This window comes from Protopterus annectens, chromosome 5.part0 (genome assembly GCF_019279795.1).
Source record: "Protopterus annectens isolate FY-2018-M chromosome 5.part0, PAN1.0, whole genome shotgun sequence".
NCBI lineage: Eukaryota > Metazoa > Chordata > Ceratodontiformes > Protopteridae > Protopterus > Protopterus annectens.
In genome coordinates, this window is record NC_056735.1 from 282816145 (window position 1) to 282842665 (window position 26521).

The 26521-nt window shown below is 41.6% G+C and overlaps 1 protein-coding gene across 2 annotated transcripts in view; it reads left to right on the forward strand.

Moving 5' to 3' along the window:
* The window catches only part of BCLAF3 (BCLAF1 and THRAP3 family member 3), a 798586-nt gene that overhangs the window by 551696 nt on the left and 220369 nt on the right, over nucleotides 1–26521 (forward strand). For both annotated transcript variants that reach the window (XM_044072262.1, XM_044072263.1), the window contains exon 7: nucleotides 12363–12524. In XM_044072262.1, the coding sequence (XP_043928197.1) occupies nucleotides 12363–12524 (162 nt within the window). The remainder of the gene's footprint in view (nucleotides 1–12362; nucleotides 12525–26521) is intronic.

Sequence of the window (26521 nt, forward strand, 5' to 3'; positions counted from 1 at the left end):
ATATTATTATTATTATAGATATATATATATATATATATATATGTATATATGTGTGTGTATGTTTATATATGTATATATATATATGCAAATATATATGTGGTTCTCAAAGAATAACTGTCCCGTTGGAATAATAACGAATGAAATAATCAAAACTATATAGCACATCCACGGCAAGAGCAAAAAAGTATTCCACAAATAAAATAGTAAGGAGACGTAATTGTAGATCTCTTAGGCAGCAAAAATCCACATAAAAAGCAACGGCAGGAATAAATTCAAAAATGTATCTCTTATAGCAAAAACGCCAAATAGCGAGTGTCCGAACTTTTTATTGATAAGAGTAAGCGCTTTCATCAAATCGGCTTCATCAGACTTTCAAAATCCAAGAAATCAGCATTTAAATACTCATAATTAATTGAAAAATTTGACATCATATCCTACTAAATTTAAAGAAACATCTAAATAAAACCTTCACCTTACACATTTGATTTCACGAATGAGTAACTAAGTAAAATGGCTTAATACTACAACGTTCATAAGCATCAACATAAAATGAATTTCTATAGATGTTATGTATATAAATGATTATTTTAAAACATTCATAATATTATAAATTCATTGTGTCATCAATTAAAATTCACTTCTCTATGTAGTCCATCTATTCATTCATTCATATTAATAATGCAAGATCTATAAATATGTACTGATATAATAAAATACATGTTTAAAAACATATATAAAATACATATATAAAAATGCAGAAATTCATAAAAAATCAATCAATTCAAGAACATATATATATATATATATATATATATATACGAACACATAAATGTATATATTCATAAACACATAGAAGCCAGAAACAAGAATAAAATTAAACATTGTTTATGTTTTTATGTTTATAGGCTTTCAGTTTCCTAGTACCTAAAATTGGTTTAAGTGCAACTTTGTCATTTAGACCTGGAGTTCTATCCCCTCTTGGTTTAATGATCCACTTAATCTCACATCGCTCTGTATAATTTTTTATATCGCCACCACGAATATTGGAATATTTAACTTGTAAAACTGAGAACATAAACCCATGTGTATGATCAGTATCCATTACATGTTTCGCAGTTGCGTAATGATTGTTACGCAATGTAATATTATAGTTATGTTCACGAATTCTTTCTTTTAATCTTCTATTTGTCTTACCTATATAAAATGCGCTGCATTTTATACAGCTGACTAAATAAATCACATTACGTGTCTGGCAATTGGCTGTGACATTCAAAGTGTGCACTACATGTGTAGTGGGATGTACGAATACTCTTGCTTTATCTATTTATCTACATTGGTTGCATCTAAGACAGGGTTTAGTTCCTGACTGTTCATCTGTCTTAAATGATCCAGATATGCAATTAGAACGACAGAGTGTCTGCTTAAGGTTACTTTTATTCTTAAATCTGAATCTAGGTTCATCCCCTACTATGTTTCTGATATTATCATCTAAAAGCAAAATGTCCCAATGTTTTTTAAAAATCCCTATAATTGAAGAAATATCTGAAGTATAATGGACTAACACTTTAACTGTTGATGGTTCCTCCATTACATTGCTGTTATTATGGAATAAATTATCAGAAAAGTAGGGACAAGCTATGGTAGATCTAAGAGATGTCACATTACTAATGACTATATCAATATCTCTAGTACTATATCCCCTGACTAATAGACTATGTTTCAACTCTTCTGATTCCTGTACATATCCTGATTCCATAGGATTTATTCTTGAGGCTCTTATAGCCTGACCTTTGACCACATTTCTAAAAACATAACTTGGGTGCATGCTTGTTCTATGGAGTAATGAGTTACAAAAGCATGCTTTTCTATGTACCCCAGTGTTCACTAAACCATTGTCATATCTGCTAATGTTGATATCAAGGAATGAGATACCTACAGTAGAATAATTCATAGTATACTTTAAAAATGAAGACAGTGTATTGATTTCTTCATAAAATTGTAACAATTAACATTCATCATTATTCCAAATTAAAAATAAATCATCTACAAATCCACGATAGAAACACACTGATCTCTTGAAACTATCTGTATTGAACAATATTCTCTCTTCCCAGTGGGCCATCACAATGTTTGCGTAACTATTTGCGCATGGTGTTCCCATTGCTACACCATCACACTGGGAATAGATTTTCTCACAAAACATGAAAACATTGTTCTCTAAAACTGTTTCTAAAAATAGACATATCAAGTCTATCTGTCTAGAGTCCATGCCAGAATGAATATTGAAAAATTCATTTACAGTATCCACACCAAGCTCATTCGGTATAACCGTAAATAAACTTGTAACATCTAAAGTTACAAAATAGAATGAACTGTCTTGTGGCAGAGGATGTCCTTCAAGGATGCGTCTGCAGTCATAACATATGGGTTGTCCTGCCTCAGGCAGCCCTTCGGTCGGCCGGATTCCAAAGTCTGGGTCTGGCCTCGGCTGATGTCGCATTTTCCCCGACGTCAGAGCGTCTGGGGTATAAAAGCATCAGCCGACGCCATTTTCCTCAGTCTTTCTTGCCGCGTGGTGCCCGAAGCAGAAGCAGTTTGCAAGTGCCGGTCGGTCAGCTCCTGTGATTCAGCTACCGAAGTCTTTGAAAAAGCTAAGTACCCCGTTGGGGACTCTTTCTTGCCTCAGCCGATGTCAGATAAAGTAAATAATTGTTTAACTTGTGGGAAACAAATACCTCATAAGGATTTCCACTCTTACTGCCTCCCTTGCTTAGGCCCAGACCACGACGTCTCGGCCTGTTCAGCCTGTGCTTCCTTCAACCGACGAACTCTCAGACGTCGGTCGGAGTTTGCAGAGGAATTCTTTGGGGCTAATTTCGCATATAAGATGCCGTCGGAGACTCCGACATCGCATTTGGTGAAAAAACAGAAGGACAAGGACCGACACTCGCGGCCCGCGGTTTTGGCTGAAACCACGGTTAGGCCTACCGCGAGTGTCTCGGTTTCGGCCGAAACAGAGTCCTCGGTACTTCCTTTAACCGAATCCACTCAACCGACCACTGCGGCCCTGGAGGCCCCGGCTGAGTCGGCTACTGAGCTACCTACTGAAACCAATGCCCAGGAATTGTCCGACACCATTCCTTTGGACAAGTCTACTCCTGCACGTGGTGCAGCCAGACCCCCTGCATCCATGTCCATTAAGGCTTTTTCCAGGGCTAAAGCTGCTAAACTTGCTAAAGCTTTGCCTCCCAAGACTACCTCTCAGAGACCTTCTTCTAGTTCTCAAATTCTCAGCCTTGCAGAGGATCTTATCTCTTTAATTAGAGGTTCTCAGCCTCACCCGGACAGGGGCTCTCACCCACCACCAGACAAAAGGCCCAGGACTGAGCCCTCTGACCAACACTCTTCAGATGAGTCTACAGATGGATCTGTGTTGTCAGATCACCAGGATGAGGCTTATTCGGCCTACGAGGATTCTGATGCTGAAGAATCTATCCCTTCGGCCTCCCCTCCTGAAGAGTTTTCCTTTGGTGAGACACTACACTCTGTGAGAGAACATTTTCAATGGCAGGGTCAGGAATTTTCTGATTCTAGAAAGAGATTAAGGACCTTTTTACATTTACCTCAGCATAGGCCCTTAGCTATACCTCCTGTTTTGAATGTTATTGATGTGTACAATGATGTTAGTACAACCCCTGATTCTCTCCCTCCGGCTCCTGCCAAACCTGATAGATACTCCAGGGTCCCGGATTCTCATCTACATCTGTACAAGGCCCATTCTGCAGACCCAGATACTATTTCTCGGGGCCCAAAAGGGGTTGCAGCTGCCACTGCCAAAAATCCTCTACCTTCTGAAAGGGAGTCTAGAGCTTTAGAGAGATGGGGAAAGAAGGTATATACTTCTGCAACTCTTTCCATGAGGGCATTAAATTGTCAGTTTCACATGATACAGTACCAGGAGTATTTGTTAGATGAATTGCATAAGAAGCTTTCCTCTTCTGAACCCCTTGACTGTAAATCCCTTCAGGATCTGGTACATAACTCACAGCAGGTTAGTAATCATTTTTTGCAGTGTGGTTATGATGCACTGGAAGCTTCATATAGGTCAGCTATGACTGGGGCAGTTATTCGTAGGCATGCCTGGTTGAAGGAACAATCTTTACCAGACCATGTTAAAGCTAAACTTCTGGATGCTCCAATGGAAAAACAAAAATTATTTGGTTCCTCGGCTCAGGAGGTCTTAAAGAAGTTTGAAGAAAAGGCAAAATCTGTGCAAACAGTTAAGGACTTTCTGCAAGTACAACCACCGAGATTCAGCAGAAACTGGCCTACTAAGAATTGGTCCTTTCCAGACTCGGACAGATCCCAGAGGGGCAGGAACAGGCGTCCCAGAGGTAGAGGGCAAGCTAGAGGCTCCTACAGAGGCCGTCAGTGGCAGCCTGCCAACCAGAGAGGTAGTGCAGGAACAGCAACAACAACTACTACACCTGGACAGACTCAATGACTTTCCTTTGATTCCGCCGACCAGGGCTCAATTGGAAGCACCATTGGGCGGAAAGCTTTCTTTATTCTCAAAAAACTGGCATTACATTACAAGGGACACATGGACACTGCAAATAATAGACAAAGGATGCAGGTTCCACTTCCACACTTTGCCAAGAAGAAACGGAATGCCAAACCTGCCACCAAATCAGAGGGCAGAGGCTTTAAAGCAGATCAACAACTTAATACAAATGAAAGCCATAGAAAAGGTACCTCTTTCAGAACAAGGCCAAGGATTTTACTCCAGATTATTCCTTGTTCCAAGAAAAGAAAATCAATGGAGGCCTATTCTCGACCTGTCTGCACTGAATACTTACCTCATTGTGCCAAAATTCAAGATGCTGACCCTACAGCAACTTCTTCCCATGCTGGGCAAGGAGTCTTGGCTGGTGACTCTAGATCTCAAGGAGGCATACCTGCATGTCCCTATTCGGCAAAGTTGCAGAAGACACCTCAGATTTCTTGCAGGATCAGAGCATTATCAATTCTCAGCATTGCCCTTTGGCTTATCTACTTCGCCCAGAGTATTCACAAAATGCCTGGCATCAGTAATTGCACACTGCAGACTTCAGGGGATTCAAATCTACCCATATCTGGACGACTGCCTTATACAAGCGGACAAAAAGAAAAATTTCATAAAGGACTTGGGCTATGCCATCCACCTATTGCAGGCCTTGGGATACACAGTCAACATCCAAAAATCAAGACTTGTTCCATCCCAAAGGATAACCTTTTTGGGTGCAGATGTAGACACAACCACCCAAATGGCCTTTCTCACAGAAGAAAAACAAAAACAACTTCCGGATTACTTCATGAATCTGACAAGACAAACTCCGCTAACTGCAAGGAAAATCCTGCAGGCCCTGGGTTACATGGCATCCTGTATAATTCTGATTCCACAAGCCAGGCTGCATATGAGAAAATTACATTGGTACCTAAGGAGTGTATGGTCTCAGCACAGTCACAGTTTGGAAACTTTGATACCAGTCATTCCTTGCCTTCAAAAGGAATTCCTGTGGTGGGCTCAAGCCTGCCAGTCCAACAGAGGGTTGCCTTTCAACAAAACAAAAACACAGCAAACCATCACCACGGACGCTTCAGACCGAGGATGGGGAGCACACATGGAGGGCAAATGTATTCAGGGCCTATGGTCTCAAGGACAGCTGCGCATGCACATAAACCAAAAGGAAATGCTGGCAGTGATACACGCAATCGAGGCCTTCAAACCTTTCCTCCATCAAGGCCACCTGTTAATAAGGACAGACAGCACCACAGTCATGTGGTACATAAACAAGCAAGGAGGCACGCATTCCTACTCTCTATGCAGGCTGGCCATGAATCTATGGGAACTATGCTTGAAACTCAATATCCAACTGCAGTCCCAGTTCGTGCCAGGGAAAGAAAATGCACTGGCAGACAGCTTAAGCAGAATTACCATGGATGCACACGAATGGATGCTGCACCCAGACATCTTTCTACTCGTAACACGAGCATGGGGAAAGCCGGAGATAGATCTGTTCGCCTCGCCCCACAATCACCAACTGAAGACATTCTGCTCAAGGACATACCACCCACAAGCTTGGAGGGTGGAGACTCTCTCTTTCAGCTGGAAAGCTCTAAAAGTCTATGCCTTCCCACCTCTCCCATTAATGTCCAAGGTTTTACTGAAGATCAGGGCAGAACAGCCAAGAGTGATTCTGATAGCTCCAGACTGGCCAAGGCAGCACTGGTACCCACTACTGAGGAGCATGTCACAGACGAAACCGTGGCCTCTACCCCTATGGCCACTTCTTCTGACGCAGAACAATTTCAAGATCATGCATCCCAACTTGAAAACATTGCAGCTAACTGCCTGGAAAATCCCATAAACCCCCCTCAGAATAGCTTATCACAGAGAGTAAAGGACATTATTATGGAAGTTCGCCGGCCTTCCACAAGCAAGACATACTCAGCAAAATGGAAAAGATTTCTCATTTGGAACACAACAAAAGGCTTAGATGTGACAGTGGCGAGCATGGCACATATTCTGGAGTACTTAGCAGAATTGTACCACAATGGCCTGTCCTATTCTTCCATTAAGATTCATGCCTCAGCAATTTCAGCAGAATACAATGTTGATCCACCTATCTTCTCGCATCCTCTCATCAGGCAATTTCTGAGAGGAATCAAAAACATCAATCCTCCAAGGAAACCTCCTTTACCTACTTGGGATCTCAACTTTGTGCTGGAGAAACTAACACTTCCTCCCTTTGAACCAGCAGCATCGGCGGATCTACAGTTTCTGTCTTGGAAAACTGCATTCCTTCTGGCCATAACTAAACAAAAAGAGTATCTGAGTTACAAGCTTTAATGGCAGTACAGCCATTTCTTATCTTCCATCAGGACAGAGTTTCATTGAGAACCATTCCTACTTTTATGCCAAAGGTGGTATCTTAGGGTATCCTTGAACCAAGCTATTCACTTGCCTACATTCTTCTCAAATCCGCAAAATAAAGGGGAAAAACTTCTACACACCCTGGATTTACACAGACAACTACGCTACTACTTGGACAGAACTAAAAGTTACAGAAAGGCTGACCAACTCCTTGTAGCATATGCTGCCGGGGTGCAAGGAAAAGCAATTTCCAAACAGACAATTTCAAAGTGGATAGGAAATTGCATTTGATTTTGTTACTCCTTTCATGGAAAGACGGTTCCTGCAAACATTAGGCCTCATTCCACGAGGGCCACAGCCACCACAACAGCCTTCCTAAGAGTGGTGGCTACCAAGGACATTTTAGAAGCTGCTACATGGAGCTCCGTGCATACATTTGCCAAGCATTACAATTTACCTTTATACTCCAGATCCAGAGCAGGTTTTGCTACAGCAGTCCTGCAGGGTATCTTAACTACACCATCCTTTTCTTAGTACCTCCTCCCCCAGATTGGCTATGGTATTCTACCCATATGTTATGACTGCAGATGCATCCTTGAAAGACATAGTACAGTTTTGTACCTACCATAAATGTAGATGTCCGATAGGTATGCATCTGCAGTCAGGTTTACCCTCCCTCCTTCCCCCTCTGTGGTATTCCTAGGGTGCTTACCCCTCCTTTAGCTAGCTGGGGGATCTATTATGGTGTATTTGTTTGTGTATATATATATATATATATATATATATATATGTGTGTATATATTTTGGAAAATGTTTGGAATTTATTGCATTCCTCCAAATTTGGCCTTCCTAGAGGGCACCTGGCATCTGGGGCAAGAAACAGAGGAAAATGGCGTTGGCTGATGCTTTTATACCCCAGACGCTCTGACGTCAGGGAAAGTGCGACATCAGCCGAGGCCAGACCCAGACTTTGGAATCCGGCCGACCAAAGGGCGGCCTGAGGCAGGACAACCCATATGTTATGACTGCAGATGCATACCTATCGGACATCTACATTTATGGTAGGTACAAAACTGTACTTTTTAAGTACTCATAAAGATCAATTAAAAATTGTTTACTATCTCTAAAATTTGTTTCCTTGAATCAACAATCGGTCTTAGAAAATACTCAGATATTGACAACGGTTCAGTGACCCAATTTCTACCTGATACAATGGGTCCCAAAGGCGGTTGCTTCGAATCTTTGTGAATTTTGGGTAGCCCATTTATTATCGGAATCAATGGATAATTAATTTTCAAAAAAATAAATAATTCAAATGTAATATATCCGTTCAATAATAGATAGTCTAACATCTCCGAGATCTTTGAAACTTTCCTCTCTACTATAGAGTCATTAATGATGGAATAAAACTTCCTATCATTGAGCAAAGTGAACATACTTTCTTTATAATCATCGGTATCCAAAATTACTAATGGGCCACCTTTGTCAGCTGGTCTCAAAATTATAGCACTATCTTTCTTCAAAATATTAAATGCTTGTCTTTGTTTAAAATTCAAATTATTTCTCCTACAATTCCTGGCTTTTGTGTTTGAATAATATAGCTCATGTAAATCTTCTTCAACAAGTTTATTAAAAACATCTAAGTATGGGTTTAATGTTGGTACACAAGTACTGGATGCTTTAAAGACTGCTTGTGGCAAATTCTTAGTAAGTGAATTTTGAAAATCAACTTTCAGCTGGACATTACGAGTAAACATCTTGGTGTCAATAATGGTGTCTGAAATATCACTAGTACATGAGGGGAATAAATGATCACCCTTTTTCTAATACTTGTGTCTCATATTCAGTTAATGTTCTCCCCGATAAATTATGAATTAATGATTCTCCACCCTTTCCCACATTCTTTTCAATGTGGGACCTGTGTGCTCTCCCCCAGAGCCTTTCCTTTTCTGTCTGCCACGACTAAAAGACCTTTGCCGTTTGGCAACATGAGGTGACGCTATGGGGAAAGGAGTATGTTCATTATTAATACTAGTGCGTACATTGCATAGGCTATGATCTTTCGGTCTAACTACTGGAGCATCAATTACTTCTTTGTTAGAAATATTGTTACAAATGCCATCTTTGGGGGATACACACAAAGGTAAATTATTACCTCCATTATCAATGTTATGAATAATTACAGACCCAACTACTGATGGTCTGTTAGTTCCATTATTACCAACAAACAAATCATTAGAGTCCATATCCCTAGTTCCTGTAGATGTTATATTCTCAGATACAGTCTCATTGGATACAATATTAATTGATCTTGAAGTTACTGGAGAAATGTCACTGCCATGACTCTTAGTTGCTTTATTCAAAGGTTGATTAATAACTGTCCTAGGCCAAGTGAATACATGGCCTGCCATAAAATCCCTTGAAATTTTACTCTTCTTCTGTTCTAAGATTTGCAAGTTGTCAAGTATCCGTTCCATACCTAATTGTACATGCGTTTGTGGATACTTAGTTATAATGTCGTCCTGCTGCACAGTTACTGTATTTATTAAAGCGTCCTCTTCCGGACGAAAAAAGTCAACTAAAAGTTTTATATAATTGAAACTAAGCTCTAGATTCAACTGTTGCCATTTATATAATAGGTCTGGAAAGGTGTTACCTGTTGTAGGCATTTTCAAGATGCGCAGTCCACGTGGTACAATTTTTCGCGTCAAGCATACTTCAAAATGGTAGCGCTGCAATTGCATCCTTTTTAGTTTAATTAAATTCAGTTCCAAGCTATCCAAAGCTTCCGTTAGCCCCATAAGTTGAACGACATCATTGGAAGCAGTCTCATCACCTTCCGATACCTGATAGTGAACAAAGGATTCACGGAACCGGAAATAGCTTTGAAAAAAGCGGTCCGGTGGTTGTAAAGTGTTCCGATTTGATTCAGGATTGTATGGCAACTCAATGGATGGTATATATATATATGTGTGTGTGTGTGTGTTTATATGTGTGTGTAGATATATACATATATATATATGTGTGTGTGTGTGTATGTGTGTGTATCTATATATATATATATATATATATGTATATATATATATGTATATATATATGTATGTATAGGTGTGTGTGTGTGTGTGTGTAGCTATATGTATATATGTTTGTGTGTATATAAATATATTTGTGTGTGTAGATATGTATATGTGTGTGTGTATGTATATATATGTACATGCATATATGTGTGTGTGTGTGTGTGTGTATATATATATATATATATATATATATATATGTGTGTGTGTATGTATGTGTGTACATATATATATATATATATATATATATATATACACACATATACATATATATATATATATATATATATGTGTGTGTGTGTATGGGTCTACTTCTAAATCTTGAAAGCTCATAATCTCAAAATTCAAAATACTGAGTCCAAAGTCTTGCAAGTTTGAAATACTGAATTTCATAATCCTTTATATATAGGAAGGGTTTCTAAAGATTTAGTTGTATTGTAATTGCAGGTGATGTATGCTTGCCCAGACCATTTGATAATAGATATGTGGGTAGATGTTTCTGAAACCAAAATAGAGTAGCAGAAAATATTCATTAAGACATCTGCAAAGGTTCATATAAACAGATGTTGTAACGTATGTGTGTATAAAATATATTTAACATCTTAAGTATTGATTTTGGTCTGTTTTTAATTTTGTGAATATTGAAATACATATGTAAAGAAGATAGCAATGTAGATGTTAATACTGAAGTTATTTCAGTGGTGATGTTATTTTTCAGATTGTCTGTTTACTAGCGGTAGTTTTCGATAAAATTTTTATGTTTGGACTACACTGTTATTGGCAGAAACTAGGGTGGCCATGGGCACCCCCTGTGCAAACTCTTATGCCAGTTTCCTTTTGGCCCAATGGGAGAATGAGGTTTTAGTCAAGGGAGAGCATGTGTGGAAAACGGTCCATTATTTTTTTATGGTCGTTTTGTGGACGACCTTTTTCTTTTATGGAAAGATACTGAGGGATCCCTGCATGAATTTGTTAATTACCTTGAGTCATCTACGGCCTTTCTTGGGTAAGATGAATTACTCTACCAAACACACAGATTTCTTGGATGTAGGATGGGAATACACTTCATCAGTTTTTTAAACCAAAGTCTTTCGGAAAGACTGTTGGAAAAATGTTATGCTTGCGAAAGGACAGCATGCACCTGGTGTATGTTACCAGTAACATAATTAAAGGTCTTGCACTTAGACTGTCCAGACTGTATACAAAGGAGTCTGAGTTTCAGAATGAGATGGAAAGATTTTCGTCTAGACTTAAATCTAGGGTTTATAAAGATAGAGAGAGAGAGAGCAAGGTATTTATGATGCATCTCAACAGAGAAAGATGAGGGGAGCACCCTAGTTCTTCTCACAAGTGGTACAAATTAAGAAGATAGGAAAGATGTAAAGAAGAGGACAACTATATGTTTTGACCACTAGAAGTAGGGTCAATTTATATATGACCTATGGTAGCAGTAATAAACAAGTATGTGATGTAATGAGGAGAAATTGGAAGATTCTGAAAACTGATGATGGGTTGAGAAATGTGGTGGGGGATGTGCCGAGGTTTGTTTATAAGAAACAACAGAATTTAAATCAAATTTTGTGCGACAGTGATCCTTTCAAAAATGAAAGTGTAACCCCGAAGTAAGGAAGGGGACATTTCCATGTTGTAAGTGCAAAAGCATGCACCTTGATAAGCAAAGAACAAACGTTTTCCCATCCTGTTACAAGCAAGATTTACTGCCCTAATCTTTTAGCCAGTTGTGATACTGAAAATATTGTTTATTTAGCTAAATGCCAGCGCTGCATGTCTTTCTGTGTAGGAAAGACTAATTGCAAGTTTAAGGATAGAATCTTTCAGATATTCGGTTAAAACGTACGTACAGTGCCATATTTCAAGATATTAATGAGAATGATGGGAATTATTTTTCTTTTCAGGTACTACAGGTGATCATGTTTAACCCCAGACGGGTGATATAAAAAGTTATACTGAATTTTGTGAAGTTAATTGCATAATAGACCTGGGGGCACGTAGGCTCCTTGGTTTAAATGGTGTAGTACCTTTAAAGTCTGTTTTAAGTAGGCGTAGACCTAACATGTCATTTGTTTGTTTTAACTCTTTTTAAGCACTGATTGGTTATTAATTTGTATTTAATTGAGCTTGGTACAATGCTTTTTGTCTAAAGGGTTTTCACAAAACCGCTAACCATTTAGTAATAAAGAGTAAGTTATTCAGCCTGGTGGTCTACGTTGCTATTTTTTATATATTTTATTTTTTGCTGTCGTGGACCTTTAGTTCCAGACCAATTGGTGTTTGTTTTAAGCACTGAAATACACTCATGGTGAGTGATTTTGGTGCATTTTATTTTTACTGTATTTGCTTGTGTGTTTCAGGCCAAGTTGCGCCCAAGGTTTCCACCCTTAAAACCTCCTTTTTCACGTAAACGGCCATTTGAAGGACATCCTGAAGGTCCCACTTCAAGACCAGCTTTCCTACGCAAACGGCCATTTGAAAACATGCATGATGGTCCCCCTCCCTTTAAAAGATTTTTTAAGGTACTTGGCACACTGCTGTATTACTGAGGGTTTATTTCATGATTCTTTTCATACTACCATATACATTTTCAGTCGCTTTTACTGCTAGGAAAAAGTTAACTTACTAGTCTTTGTTTTGTGTTAATATCAAAGGAAGAAAAAAAATACCTTGATGTCATAATTTGTGAGTTTCTATGCAATGGCTGGAATACTTGTATATCTTTTTCTGTTATTGATCAACTCTCACTATTAGGTTATTTTCAGAGGTGCCCTCGTAGCAATCACTAGGATTAATGGAGTTTGTGTATACCCAGGGTTTTATTTCAGTGAAATATACAGTACTTTCAGGCCCATTTTCTGCAGTGACCTGTTACATAGTATTAAGTCATTGTTATAATAACTTCTTGGTAATAAAACTACAACAGTGTATGTGAGTATGCAGAAGATTGTAATTACAGTGACAGTATAACAGCATCAACAACACTAAGCCTCACACTGCATCACTAGTAATCATCTGTGCTGTGGCAGAATGCAACACACATACATTATTAATATGGAGAGTGACACCTCGTACAGTTGGTGTAGGGCACATGATGAAAGCAGGAACATTAAGCATTTAAATCTGCATTGACTAAACTAATGGTGAGACAGCTTTTGATATTCCTTGGAAGTGTTCAGAGTGTTTGGAACAAAGATTGAGAAGACACAGGTGCATTATTCTATTTAGTAATGGCAGTGCAGCAGGCTCAGTGGATCCAGCGTGATTTTAATGAACACACAAATGCCTTTTGCTTCAACAGCAGTGCTAAAGTTCTTCAGGTATATTATTGTAAGTTAAGGATCCAGTGAACAGAGGAACTCTGAGGTTGAAAACAGATGGACCTTAATTAAGTGTTTCAGAATGGTAGTTAATGCCTAGAACATGTCTGTTGCTTTCTTCGGCATTTGGTTGGAGAGGTAGCTACTGTAGCCATCATGTTGTTTTGTAATGTGGAACAAGCATGCCTATATCAAGGACAGACCTGCTTCCCTGGTGAGGAAATGGGAGATTTGTTCCCTCCTTCAGGAAGATGTTTAAGTTGATTTCCAGTTTGTTCAAGATAAAGTAAGGTCAGCTGTAAACCCAGGTATTTGAATTTTTAACTGTTTGCATTGAGCCCAATTTTGGAGGTAGTTTTAGTTTTTTTATAGCATCTTCCTTTTTCAAGTTCTACTCAGACCTGCTTTGCTGAAGTTTAGTTGCTGTAGCATAGCTAAGGTGAGGCAAGAGGGGCAGTAGAGAGGCAACTGCCCCGGGTGCAAAGTGTTTGGGGGAGGTGCAATTATATAATCCTGATCTGACCCCACTCTAACTCAATAGTCTTTTAAAAAAACAGTATTCCATTTGTGGACAAACCCGAGCACTGTAGCTCTCTGTTTGTTGTTCTAAACTGGAGTAAATGCTTGCTTCATTGCAACAAGCAGTTTGCTTCAGTTTAAAAAGAAGAATTTTTGTTAATAGAATATATGCTGAAGGAGGGTTGGGAACAGGACACAGAAACGTGACCCAAATAACTGGAGCAGGGGGCTGGTTCATGCATCTAGCCACATGGTTGGGGCCCCATAGAAGTTAACATCTGTCTTTTTTGCTCTTCAGTGGAAGAGTGGCCAGGGGCAGGTAGAGGGGCATAGAGCTAACTGTAATAAGCCAATCTCTTACAGTGTAGTGATTGACTTATTATAGTGAACTGATTTTTGTTTTTTTGTGTTTTTTTTTTTTTGTTTTTTAAAGCTGATGGGGTGCAGCTCAGCGTAGTGGTTGAACCAGCTATGCTTTCGCATTGTTGTACATGTAGGTGCTTTAATAAAGTTAAACTGGTGGTGCTTGGTGAACAGTCAGAATCAAGTAAGAGGGTCTCATCTATGTAGGCACTGAATGGGATGGGGAGAATTTGAAGGAAAATGTAAGTAATATTTTAAAGGTTCCTTAGCTGGTCCCTGAGGCACTGTAGTAGTAATGCTAATAGATTGAGAAAATTAATTCATCTTCACCTTGTATTGTATAACTGCAGATGCGATATTGTCAGTTTTATTTCAATCCTCTACCTATGGGTTCACATCCAATCCTTCAGATGTGACTCTGCCTTTAAAGTAGCTAATTTTAACCAAAAAGCTCTCAAGCTTCTCCCTTACCCATAATATGCACCCTTCCTAAGTACCTCAAGTCTTGTTTGCTGCTATTCGCGTTAGACATGTTAACAAGTTGCTCTCGAGCAGGTAATTTAGAATTTTTTTTCCTCTTGAGTCTTACTGACTAGTAGTATAAAGTTCTCCATTTTCTTGTTGCGTAGCTTAGCCTCTATCCCTTACTTAGCAACTACCTCAGCTTTCATTTTAACTCTCACTTTTATCTCTTCCATACAGAAGTACCTTTGAATACTATTGGTAGTATTCTCCCTAAGAAGAAGTTGTGCAAGAGGGAAGCACTTGGATTCCCCGGAGGAGTCCATCACTGAAGACAGACTTTGATGAGGGCGAAGGGTCCTCAAGGTCGCCTCCTGATAATGTCTGCTTTGGAGACCTCCTAGAAATTCTAAAACAGAGAAGTGACTGGAAGCCCAACAATCCCTCATCTTAGGAGTCCTTGTACCTGGAGGCTTTTGGTGCCTGCCGATGAGATCATTGAATCCATCTCTCGGCAGTCATGGAAGGCCCACCTGACTCCCCGGAGACCGAACAAAATTATTACTGCTCCTGAAGATGAGCAATTTTGGACTAACGGTGTACCTGTGGATGCCATGGTTGTGATGGCGGCCGCAAAAAAAGGAGTTAGCTGAATAAAGTTCCTCTATCCATCCCCCACCAAAGGAGTCTCTGGCGATGGATAGGTTCAGGAAGCATGTCTGTGCTTCTGCGACCTCCTCCTTATTGCCCCTGAACTTCCTGGCACATTTCAGTAAGTTACAGAGGGATCTGATTAAAGAACTGTCAGATACCCTGTCAGGCTCCATTTCTGAGGAAGTACAGGCCGGTTACCCTGTCAGGCTCCATTTCTGAGGAAGTACAGGCCGGTTACTTCTCAGTCAGCTATCCTCTAGTCTGTTTCTAACTCTTCCAGGATTTCTCATGCAGCCGAAGGAACAAGTTGAGCAGAGGATTTAGGCATTTCCATCAGGAGGCACGCCTGGATATGCTTTTGTAACTTTGCGGAGCCTTTCAAGTCTTCATTCGTCAGTGCTCCATTTGATGGCATGTCCTTATTTGGCCGTGAAGTAAGACATATTGTCCAGGTGGGAGAAAGATCATAAGACTTTACCATGGGCGTACATTTCTCCACTCCCCTGAGAGCCTTCTCCTTGAATCAGTGAAGTAGTGGAAAATTGTGGTTCAGAATATCCCAAGGGTCTTTTCAAGGCACATGTGGAAGTAGTTCCCCCCACAGTAGAGGGGGGGGGATCTCACAGTGGACGTTGCCTGCACAGCAGAGGAGGCCTGCAAAACCATGGGTCCAGAGATACATTCTTTGGCAGACCCTTCCAGCGCTCCTGAATGGAGCCCCAACTGCCCTCTTGCCCTCTTCTGGAGGCAATCTGGGGTCTACTATCCCTGTACCACAGAGCCTTGCTGGAAATAACATTAGACACCTGGGTGCCAAGGATTATTTCCAGAGGTTATATTATACCATTTTCCCTTCCTCCTCCTTATTGCAGGAAAATCCCTGATGTTCCACCCAGTCAGAGGGAACAGGCACCTATTCAAGTACAACAGCTGTTAGAAAACTGAGTCATCCAAGGCGTCCCATCAGACCAGAGAGAATCCGGAACTTACTCCAGATTCTTTTTGGTGCCAAAGAAAACAGAGGACTGGAAACCAATCTTGGATCTCAGCAACTTCCAACAAATCAGTTTGACACAAGTTCCAGATGGTCACGGTTCAATCCATTCTTCCATTTTTGGAAAAGGACGACTGGATGTGCTCGATAGACCTTCAGGATGCGTATTATCACACAAAGATGAATAAACGATCAAGAAGGTACTTGCGCTTCTGGCCTGGAGCCAGTCATTGTCAGTTTAGAGTACTGCCCTTTGGTCTCACCACTGCCCCTAGGGTGTTTACCAAGTGCATTGCAGTAGTAGTGACTCACTTGAGACTGCATGGATTCTGGGTGTTTTCTTATTTAGATGACTGGCTCATTTCCTCCCCGACCAGGCATCAACTATTGGAGGCAAGAGGCTGTATTTTCCAGACATAGTCAAGTCTGGGCGTGTCCGTAAGCTACGAGAAATTCTTTCTATAGCCCACTCAAAGTTTAAACTTCATAGGAGCAATTCTCAACACAAAAAAACAATAGCCTCACTCCCCCCTTTAGGAGTGGAAACAATCAGATCGCAAGTCAGAAAAATAATCTGCAGCAGCAAGATCTCAGCATGACTGGTTCATTAAAGTCTAGAGCCCATGGCTGCAACAATAACGCTAGTCCCATTAGCCAGATTTCACACGAGAATTCTGCAGTGGCTGCTTTAAGTGCAATGGTCTGTCCTTCACTCAGTCAACTCAGATAAGGATCACCAGTATATGCAAAGAAAGATCTCGTATAGTGGATCCACTCTGATCATATTCTATAAGGTTGTGTTTATTCTCCCCCAGCCCAAGGCACAGTCACCACGGACACTTCCCATCTTGGGGGGGAGGGGCATTTCCTGGGGAAAACGGTCCAAGGCACTTGGTCACCTGCAGAGGCCAGCTTGCATATCAACGTCGTAGAAATGAGAGCAGTGCTTTTAGCTTTGCAGGTTTTTCCAAAATGCTGTCCCTTTGGGGGTGATTGCAGTTCAAACAGACATGTCAGTAGTCTGGTACATCAACAAACAAGGGGGAGCCAGATCCTACCCCTTGTGTCGAGAAGCTCTCAATATGGCAATGGGTAATCTCATCCAACCGCTTTCTCATACCAACGCGTATTCCAGGGATGTCCACTGTGATAACTGACAAATTGAGCAGATGCATTCTTCTACCTCACAAATGGTCCCTCATTCAGAATGTGGCAGAAAGGGTATTCTGTCAGTAGCGAGTCCCCAAAGATGCTCTTCTTCACAACTGGCCCCTCCTGTCTTCTTTATGCCTTTCCTCCACCTACATTAATCGTGAAATTTCTGCAGAAAGTGGCCAGCTTGAAGAGCAAAGTAATCCTTATTGCACCATGGATTCTGGATCTAACTCCAGACCTCCTGCCTCACCCAACAGGCATTATCCCAGATATACCCAATCTCAAGCTGACTGCCTAGTTTCTCCAATTCCATTAATAGCCAACCTATGCTTTCCTCTCCAGTACGACACATACACCTGTAAGCTATACTCCAGTAAATGGAAAAGATTTGTTCACTGGACACTGCAAGATAACATTGATCCCTTCTCGGCTCCTATTCATGCTATTATGTTAGTCTTGAAAAATTATTATTTTTTTTTTTTTAGCCCAACATTTCAAAGAGGTGGGGGGGGGTCATCTTCTTCGACTAAGTCCAGTTAGCAGCAATATCCAATTTTCACATTCGTTTCCAAGAATGTTCTTCGTGTTTCACTGTTGCAGTCCTAACATATGGGTTATCCGGCTCTCGGTAGCCCTCAGTCGGCCCGAATACCAGAGTCCTTCGTATATGAAGTCGGCTAGCACCGGTTGTAAAACTGATGTCAGAATGTCGGGTATAAAGGGAAGCAGCCAACCCCGTTTCCTCAGTCTTTCTTGCTGCGGAGCCCGAAGCAGATGCAATTCGTACTAGTGCCGGTCAGCTGTTTACCTTCTTTTTGCTTTCCGACTACCAAGTTGAAGACGCCTTCAGATAAGTACCCTGTTGAGGATCCTCATTACTTGCTTTAACGAATGTCAGATAGTTAATAACTGTTTTGCCTGTGGAAAACATTCTGCACCGTGATTTTCATTCATTTCATTTGCCAACTTTTTATCCAAATCCACAGAACAAGGGGGAGAAAATTCTGCATTCTTTGGACGTACACAGACAGCTAAGATTCTACTTGAGTAGGACTAAGGCTCTAAGAAAGACTGAGCAATTACTAGTGTCATATGCTGGTACCTGACCCACATAAATTTTTATTTAGAAACCCTGCTGCTGATCCTGAAACTGTTTCACAGGGTCCAAAGGGAGTTAAGGACTCAACAGCAAAAAATCCTACACCCTCTGACAGAGATTCAAGAGCACTAGACAGATGGGTAAAAAGGTTTATACATCTGCAACCTTGGCAATCAGGGCCTTAAACTGTCAATTGCATATGGTTAAGTACCTACAACATGTTATGGGATTGCTGAAACAGAAAATGATGATGATTTCAGAATTTGCAGCAAATAAAGAATTGCAGGAATTATTGCATGCAGCTGAGCAAGTTGGAAAACATACTTTGCAATGTGGTTTTGATTCTTTAGATGCCTCCTGCAGGGCCGCAGTTAATGGATCTGTGATTAGGAGGCATACCTGGTTAAAGGAACAAAATTTACCTGATCATGTTAAAGCTAAATTGCTAGATGCACCTGTACAGCATGATTCTCTGGTATTAAGGCAGAAGAGGTTCTAAAGAAAATGGAAGACAAAGCTAAGTCTATGCAAACTGTTAAAGACTTCTTACAAGTGCAGCCACCAAGATTCAGTAGACACTGGCCTACAAAACATTGGTCCTTTCCTGTGTCAGACTGAGTTCAAAGGGGCAAATCCAGGCACCCTAAGGGTTTCAAATACCAGGCACAAGATTCATACAGGTCAAAGCAATGGGGCGCTTCCACCTCCAAATCCGGAGGAGATAAAGTGCAAACCTACAGAAAGCAATCCCAATGACTTCCCTCTGCCTACACCAAGCACTTATCTTTTGGCAGCACCCTTAGGGGAAAATTAGCACTTTTTGCTCAAAATCAGCAGTTAATAACCCAGGACAAGTGGGTCCTAAACATCATATCACAAGGATACAGATTCCATTTCCACACTCTGCCAATGGCATATGGTTGGCCAGATCTGCCAAAAAATCAATGGGCAGAGGCACAGAAGCAGGTTACGTCCCTCATGGATATGGGGGCCATTCAGACAGTACCAGAACAAGAAAAAGGACAAGGTTTTTACTCGACTGTTCTTGGTGCCCAGAAAGGACAAGGCCTGGTGGCCAGTACTGGATTTATCGATTTTGAACACATACCTGGACATTCCAAAATTCAAAATGCTCTCTTTGCAACAGCAAGAATGCTTGGCTGGTGACTTTAGACCTAAAAGAGGCATACCTGCATGTTCCAATAAGACAGTCGTGCAGAAGATACCTCAGATTCTAGGCTGGCTTAATACATTATCAATTCTCTGCACTGCCCTTTGGCTTATCTACTGCGTCCAGGGTCTTTACAAAGTGCCTGGCACCAGTACTTGCATTTTGCAGACAAAGAAGTATACAAATATGTCCTTACTTGGACGACTGTCTCATTCAAGCAGAGAACAAAGACACTCTTCTTCGGCACCTGGCATTTGTGAGAAGGCTTCTAACATGCCTAGGGTACACAATAAACGAAAAGAAATCACAACTGGTACCCTCTCAAAAGATAACATTCCTGGGTGCAAGCTTAGATACAACTGCCCAGATGTGTTGCCTCATGCCAGACAAGCAAAGGCAACTGACTACTTACTTCAAACTGATGGCAACAAAGACCCAGTCTTCTGCAAGGCAAATTCTGCAGGCTCTGGGCTTCATGGCATCCTGCATCCTACTAATTTCATATGCAAGACTGCATATGAGGAAACTTCAATGGTACCTAAAAAGTTTATGGAGTCGACATTCACACAGTTTGGAAACAATGTTTCCTCTCATTCCAACTTCAGTGGTACCTAAAAAGTTTATGGAGTCAACATTCACACAGTTTGGAAACAATGATTCCTCTCATTCCCTGCCTGCAACAAGAGTTTCTATGGTGGGCAAAGGCATGTCACCAAAACATGGGACTGCCTTTCACTCTACCCCCTGCCAGCCAAATCTTAACAGACGCATCAGATTATGCCTGTGGGGGGCCCATATGGCAGGAAGATGCATTCAGGGCTTATGGGCACCAAAGCAAATGCATCTGCATATCAACCAGAAAGAGATGCTAGCTGTTCAAAATGCCCTAACAGCCTTCAAGGACTTACTTCATCCAGGACAACTACTGATAAAGATGGACAACACCACAGTCCTGCGGTACATAAACAAGCAAGGGGGCACACACTCATACCCCCTTTGCAGATTAACCATGGCACTGTAGGAGACCGCTTTGACCTATCAGGTACATCTTCAAGCTCAATTCCTGCCAGGAAAACAAAACACACTGGCAGACGATTTAAGCAGAAACCTTATGGATCCTCACGAGTGGAAACTAAATCCACAAGTCTTCAGCATGATAACGGAGAAATGGGGAAGCCCAGACATAGGCCTGTTTGCTTCTCCTCAAAATTATTAATTGAAAAGATTCTGCACAAGGACTTACCACAGACAAGCATGGAAAGTGGACGCCCTATCCTTCAGTTGGAAAAACCTATTTGTTTATGCCTTTCCTCCTCTGTCTCTTCTACCCAAGGTCCTCCTGAAAGTCAGACAAGAGAAGCCAAAGATATTTATTGCCCCGGACTGGCCCCGCCAATACTGGTACCTAATTCTAAGGAACTTGTCTCAATACCCAGCTTGGACCTTGACTCAAAGACCACAACTACTGTCCCAGCAAAACAATCAGATCCTGCACAATCAACTACAGACTCTGAACCTGGCAGCATGGCTAATTATGTAGTCATACAAACAACACCTCTCAGTAAAGCTGTGATCGAGGTCATTCTGGAAGCCAGAAGGCCTAGTACTAGAAAATCTTATGCTGACAAATGGAAGAGATTCTGTGCTTGGAATCAAGCACAAGGAACTCCTAAAGCAGAACCAAATATTCCTCAGATATTACAATACTTAACTGAGACGCTTGACAAAGGCCTATCTTTCTCATCAATCAAAATTCATGCCTCTGCCATTTCGGCTCATTACAATACAGAGCCACCAATCTTTTCTCATCCTTTACTAAAACAGCATCTTAGAGGAGCCAAAAATTTAAGGCCTCCTAGAAGATCACCATTACCTGTATGGGACCTCAATTATGTGTTGGAAAAGCTCACCATGCCTCAATTTGAACCAGTTGCAACCGCTGATCTAAAGTTCTTATCATGGAAAACAGCTCTGCTGCTAGCTGTTACTTCAGCAAGAAGAGTTTCAGAGCTACAGGCCCTCATGGCTGTAGAGCCTTTTATCATATTTTACCCAGACAGGGTGTCTCTGAGGACTAATCCTACTTTTATGCCTAAGGTGGTTTCCAGTGTGATCCTTAACTAAACAATTCGGCTGCCAATTTTCTGTCCAAATCCACAGAACAAGGGGGAGAGAATTCTGCATTCCTTGGACATACACAGACAGCTAATATTCTACTTGAGCAGGACTAAGGCTCTAAGAAAGACTGAGCAATTACCTGTGTCATATGCTGCAGGATCAGAAGGAAAGGCTATTTCAAAGCAGACAGTTTCAAAGTGGATAAGCCACTGCATCCGTTTCGGCTACTTTCACCATGGTAAACCTGTGCCCAAGGGCATTTGGTCTCATTCCGCCAGAGCTGCAGCTACTTCAGCAGCCTTTTTCAGAGGAGTACCAACCAAAGACATTCTAGAGACTGCTACTTGGAGTTCTGTTCACACCTTTACAAAGCATTATCATTTGCCTCTCTATTCCAAGTCCAGGGCAGGCTTTGCCACTGCAGTGCTGCAGGGCCTTATAGCTGCACCTAATGCTGTTTAGCTCCAGCCTCCCAACCATAGCTTTGGGATTCTACACCATTCTTCCTCTGTCACTGGTATTTTTTATTGTTTGGTTGTTTTTATACCAGTGTATATCTTCCGTTTTCTGCCGATTCTACACAAATGTAATGACCAACAGTGAAACACGAGGAACATAGTACAGTTGTGTGCACTTAGCATAAATGTAGATGTTCGAGTGTATTCACTGTTGCAGTCCAGGTTATCCTCCCTCCATCCCCCTGTCATTCTGAAATGTATCTTTCCTTCTCTGTCCTCTACAACCTATGTGGTGTATTTGCTTGTAGATTTTTATTATTTATTTATGTTACATTTGTTAACCGGGGGTGTCTGACTGAGCAGAAAAGGCCCTTTTTCAGCAGAGGCCCGGGGTGAAAAGCTCCACAAAGCAAAAGCAAAATTAGACAAATTTAGTTAAGTTTATATTGATGCATGTGTGTGTGTATCTCTCTATCTATATATATATATATATATATATATATATATATATATATATATATATATATATATATAATTTTGCTACCTTTTGGGGGGCACTTGACATTGGGGATAAGAAAAACTAAAGAAAATGGCATCGGCTGCATGTTTTATACCCACGGAAGAGAAGACAGCAACCGATGCAGGACCCAAGACTTTGGAATTCAAGCCGACTGAGTGCAACCTGCCAGCAGATTACCCAAATGTAATGACTGCAACAGTGAATACACTCTAACATCTACATTTATGGTAAGTGTACACAACTGTACAATAAAAGTGGCTCACCCAGATCTCCCCACAATGGCACTTCCTTTGGAAATTTGATGGAATTATTGAGACATTGTGGAGGTTGGACCACTTAATCACCTTCCACGGAGAAGTTTGTATTCCTAGAGGTCTTTTGGCATAGGCCCATCCTTGTCCTGGGTGGTCGCCCTTCAGGATGATATAGACCTAGTGTCTCAGAGAGCTTGGAAAGAAAACAATGTGTTGGAACCAATCCCCAAGAAACTTAAGATTTTGGCCCCTACCAAATACAGACCCCACTAGAATAAGGATCCAGCTGTGGATGCCTTTGTTATAGTGACAGCCACAAAAAAAGAAAATACGTGTGAAGAGAGGTCCTCATTCTATCCACCAAACATGAAGTCTGGGGGCCCTGGTTTGTTTTGGGAAAATACACATACCCTTCAACCACCTTTGCTTTGCATGTACTAAAATACTTTGCTCACTTGAGACTTTAGTGGAACCTTATACCTGAAGTGTCAAAGGTTGTCAAGACTCTGCAGCTTCCTGAGGCTCAAAAGATGCCTGAAGACTCAACTGTCTACTATGCTGATGTCCTTCTATTCACATGTTGCAGTATTCTGTTTTCTCCTCCTGCTACTCGAACATCTGGCCAGTATTCAAAAGATTTCAGTCACTGTATAGTGTGTGGGACATCTGACATGGCTAGCAGAGCGTGGGCCATAAAAGTGACGTCTGCACATACCAGACCTCAGAACTTCTCAGCCTCCAATCGAATGTCAGGTGTTCCTGCCTTCCCTGCTGTCTGATTCTACAGAAATCAGATAAGTGCCCCATTGGGGAGCCTTCTTTTCAGTCATTGTTTTTTAATGCTTGTTCATATCATCCAGAAAGGGTAAGTGTAAGTGCAGCCGTCAAATACCTCACAAGGACGCCCATGATCAGTGCTTGTTTTGTTTAGTTAGGTCACACAAGTACAAGGCCTGCCCCATCTGCCAGGCTTTTGTTCCCAAAACTCTCCATAGCTGACTCCACCCGCTTAACTTATATTTAAAAAAACAAAGTCTGAAACAGCATTAGATGTGGAGGGTTCCACCAACTTGCCTACCAAATCACCAAAAAAAAGAAGGCCAAGACCGTTAGGCCTACTACTGCTGCTGCATCTCCTCCGTCTGACTCTGCCTGTGGCTGACTTTGGCCTGGTTGAATGCTTGGGCTCCTCTGCCTCAGATACAGCGGGTACCTCTATGGAAGCCGCACAGTCCTAATTGGAGGGCACGTCCATAGAGGCTTTCCAGACATCTGTTTCCAACACTGTGAGGGGGAACCTGCACTTTTGGTAGGACCATTGGATCCCTCCGTACCTTTGCAGTTTGACACTAGGCCTTCCTGTGTTCAGACACCCACTAGGCTGTTACTCAAAAAAGAAGGCAAAGAGGAAGCATGTGTCCCCTGCTACAGAAAGTACTCCAGATTGTCAGGCTTTCAGTCAAAGCCTGTTTAATGCCTTTATGGCCTTACGGCCTGCTACACCTGGACTTCCACATTCCTCCTCCAATCCGGAGCCCCAGGCCTCAGACCACAGATACCACTCAGATGGAAGAGGAAGAATGCTCTGATTTTTCTTCTTAGAAATCCCTCTCCTATGCCTCCCAGCTACCTTCTCCCCTGGGATATGGTTCCCCAGACTCCCCAGCAGATGATCTAACTTTTGGGGAAATGTAGCTAAAATGAAGGAACATTTCACGTGGGAATCATCAGAAATGACGGAGGTACCATAAAGGTATTATGACCTCATCCAGATGGATTCCCCAACACCTACTGCTGTTCCTCCCATTCTTCCTGCTCTTTTTTGGATGCCTTCTCAGCCGCATCCCTGAATCCGGCCTCTCAGCCCCCTGCTCCACGCAGACCTGATAAGTTTTATAAAGTCCCTGAGACTGCAAAATTCCTAATAGTGTCCAGGTGCAGACCCAGCCACAATTTCCATTTCTACTGACAAGGCTTCAAAACTACTGCCTTCTACTACCTTCCTCCCTGCTGACAAGGACAGCAAAACCATGGAGCGCTTAAGTAAGAAAATATACACTTCTGCTACTCTGGCCTTCAGAGCAGCTAGATATGCCTTACCCCTTTTGGAGAAAATTTCCAAAGGATTGTCTGACTCCCCAGACTCAGCAGTCAAAGCTCAACTGGGTTCCCTTGTTTCCCTGACTTCTCAGGTTACCAGGCAAGCACAGTTATGATGCTGCTGAGCCCCTCAGCCAGGTCAGTAGTATCAGCATCTCTCTTAAAGTATTCCTGGCTACATCTCCAGCCCCTGCCAGATTATTTTAGAGCTAACCTGGTAGATGTTCCTTTGGACAATGCTGCCCTGTTTGGAAAAAAAGTGGCAGACTTATTCAAGTCCTTGAAACAAAAGAGGAAAGAGATGCAAAATTTAAAACATTTACTGGTTTCCCCTATACCGAAATTTCAGAGGAATTTTCCATCCAAAACACAACTTATCAGAAAACATTCACGGCCTGCTACCTCTACTAGGCCTAAGAAAAGCTCCAGGAAGCAACCCATTCCTACCAGAGCCACCCCATCTACCAGCCAGAGGCCGCACTTTCAAGACAGGGCAGGTAGTGCGCAACTACTTGCCAACCTTGGAACCTCCACCACCTCCCTCTGTCCCTCTGTCACTATGTCTCTCTCACTGTCTCCAAATGTGAAGACTTATCACTTCTGACAAGTGGGTTCTTTCTGTAATAGAAAATGAGTACTTCATGACCTGGCTCATTCCACCAAAGAGAAGGGAATTCCACAGCCCCCAAAGAACAACTTCCCCCTCTTAAAACTAGTGCTAGACAACCTTGTGACTCAAGGCACCATTCAGACAGTACCACTGTCTGCAATGGGAAGAGGCTTCTACTTCAGGTTTTTCCTGGTTCCATGAAAAGACCGTCCCTGGAGACTAACTCTGGGCCTCTGACTTCTCAACTTCTTCCTTCAGGTAACAACCTTCAGGACGCTTACTTTGCAAACCCTCTTTCCGCCCCTTCTCACTCAAGGGGCCATGGCCATCTTTGACATCAAGGATGCCTACCTTCACATACCTGTAAGGAACAGGATTATGAAATACCTGAGGTTCTCTGTGGGCTAATCTCACTTTCAATTCTCTGCCTTACCCTTTGGGCTTTCCACTGCACCCAGAGTCTGGCACCAGTTATTGCCTTCTGCAGGACAGAAGGCATCCAGATATTCCCTTATTTGGACGACAGCTCATTCAGACTGCAAACAGACTCTCCTGCAACACTTACAAGTTATCATTGCACTCCTACAGTCCCTGGGGTTTCAGATCAATTTCCCAAAATCCCAACTGGAACCTACACAAGGCATAGTCTTCTTGGAATGCAGGATCCAAACAGACATCATGAAAGCCTGACACATTACTTACTTTTGGGTGTTCACACCAAA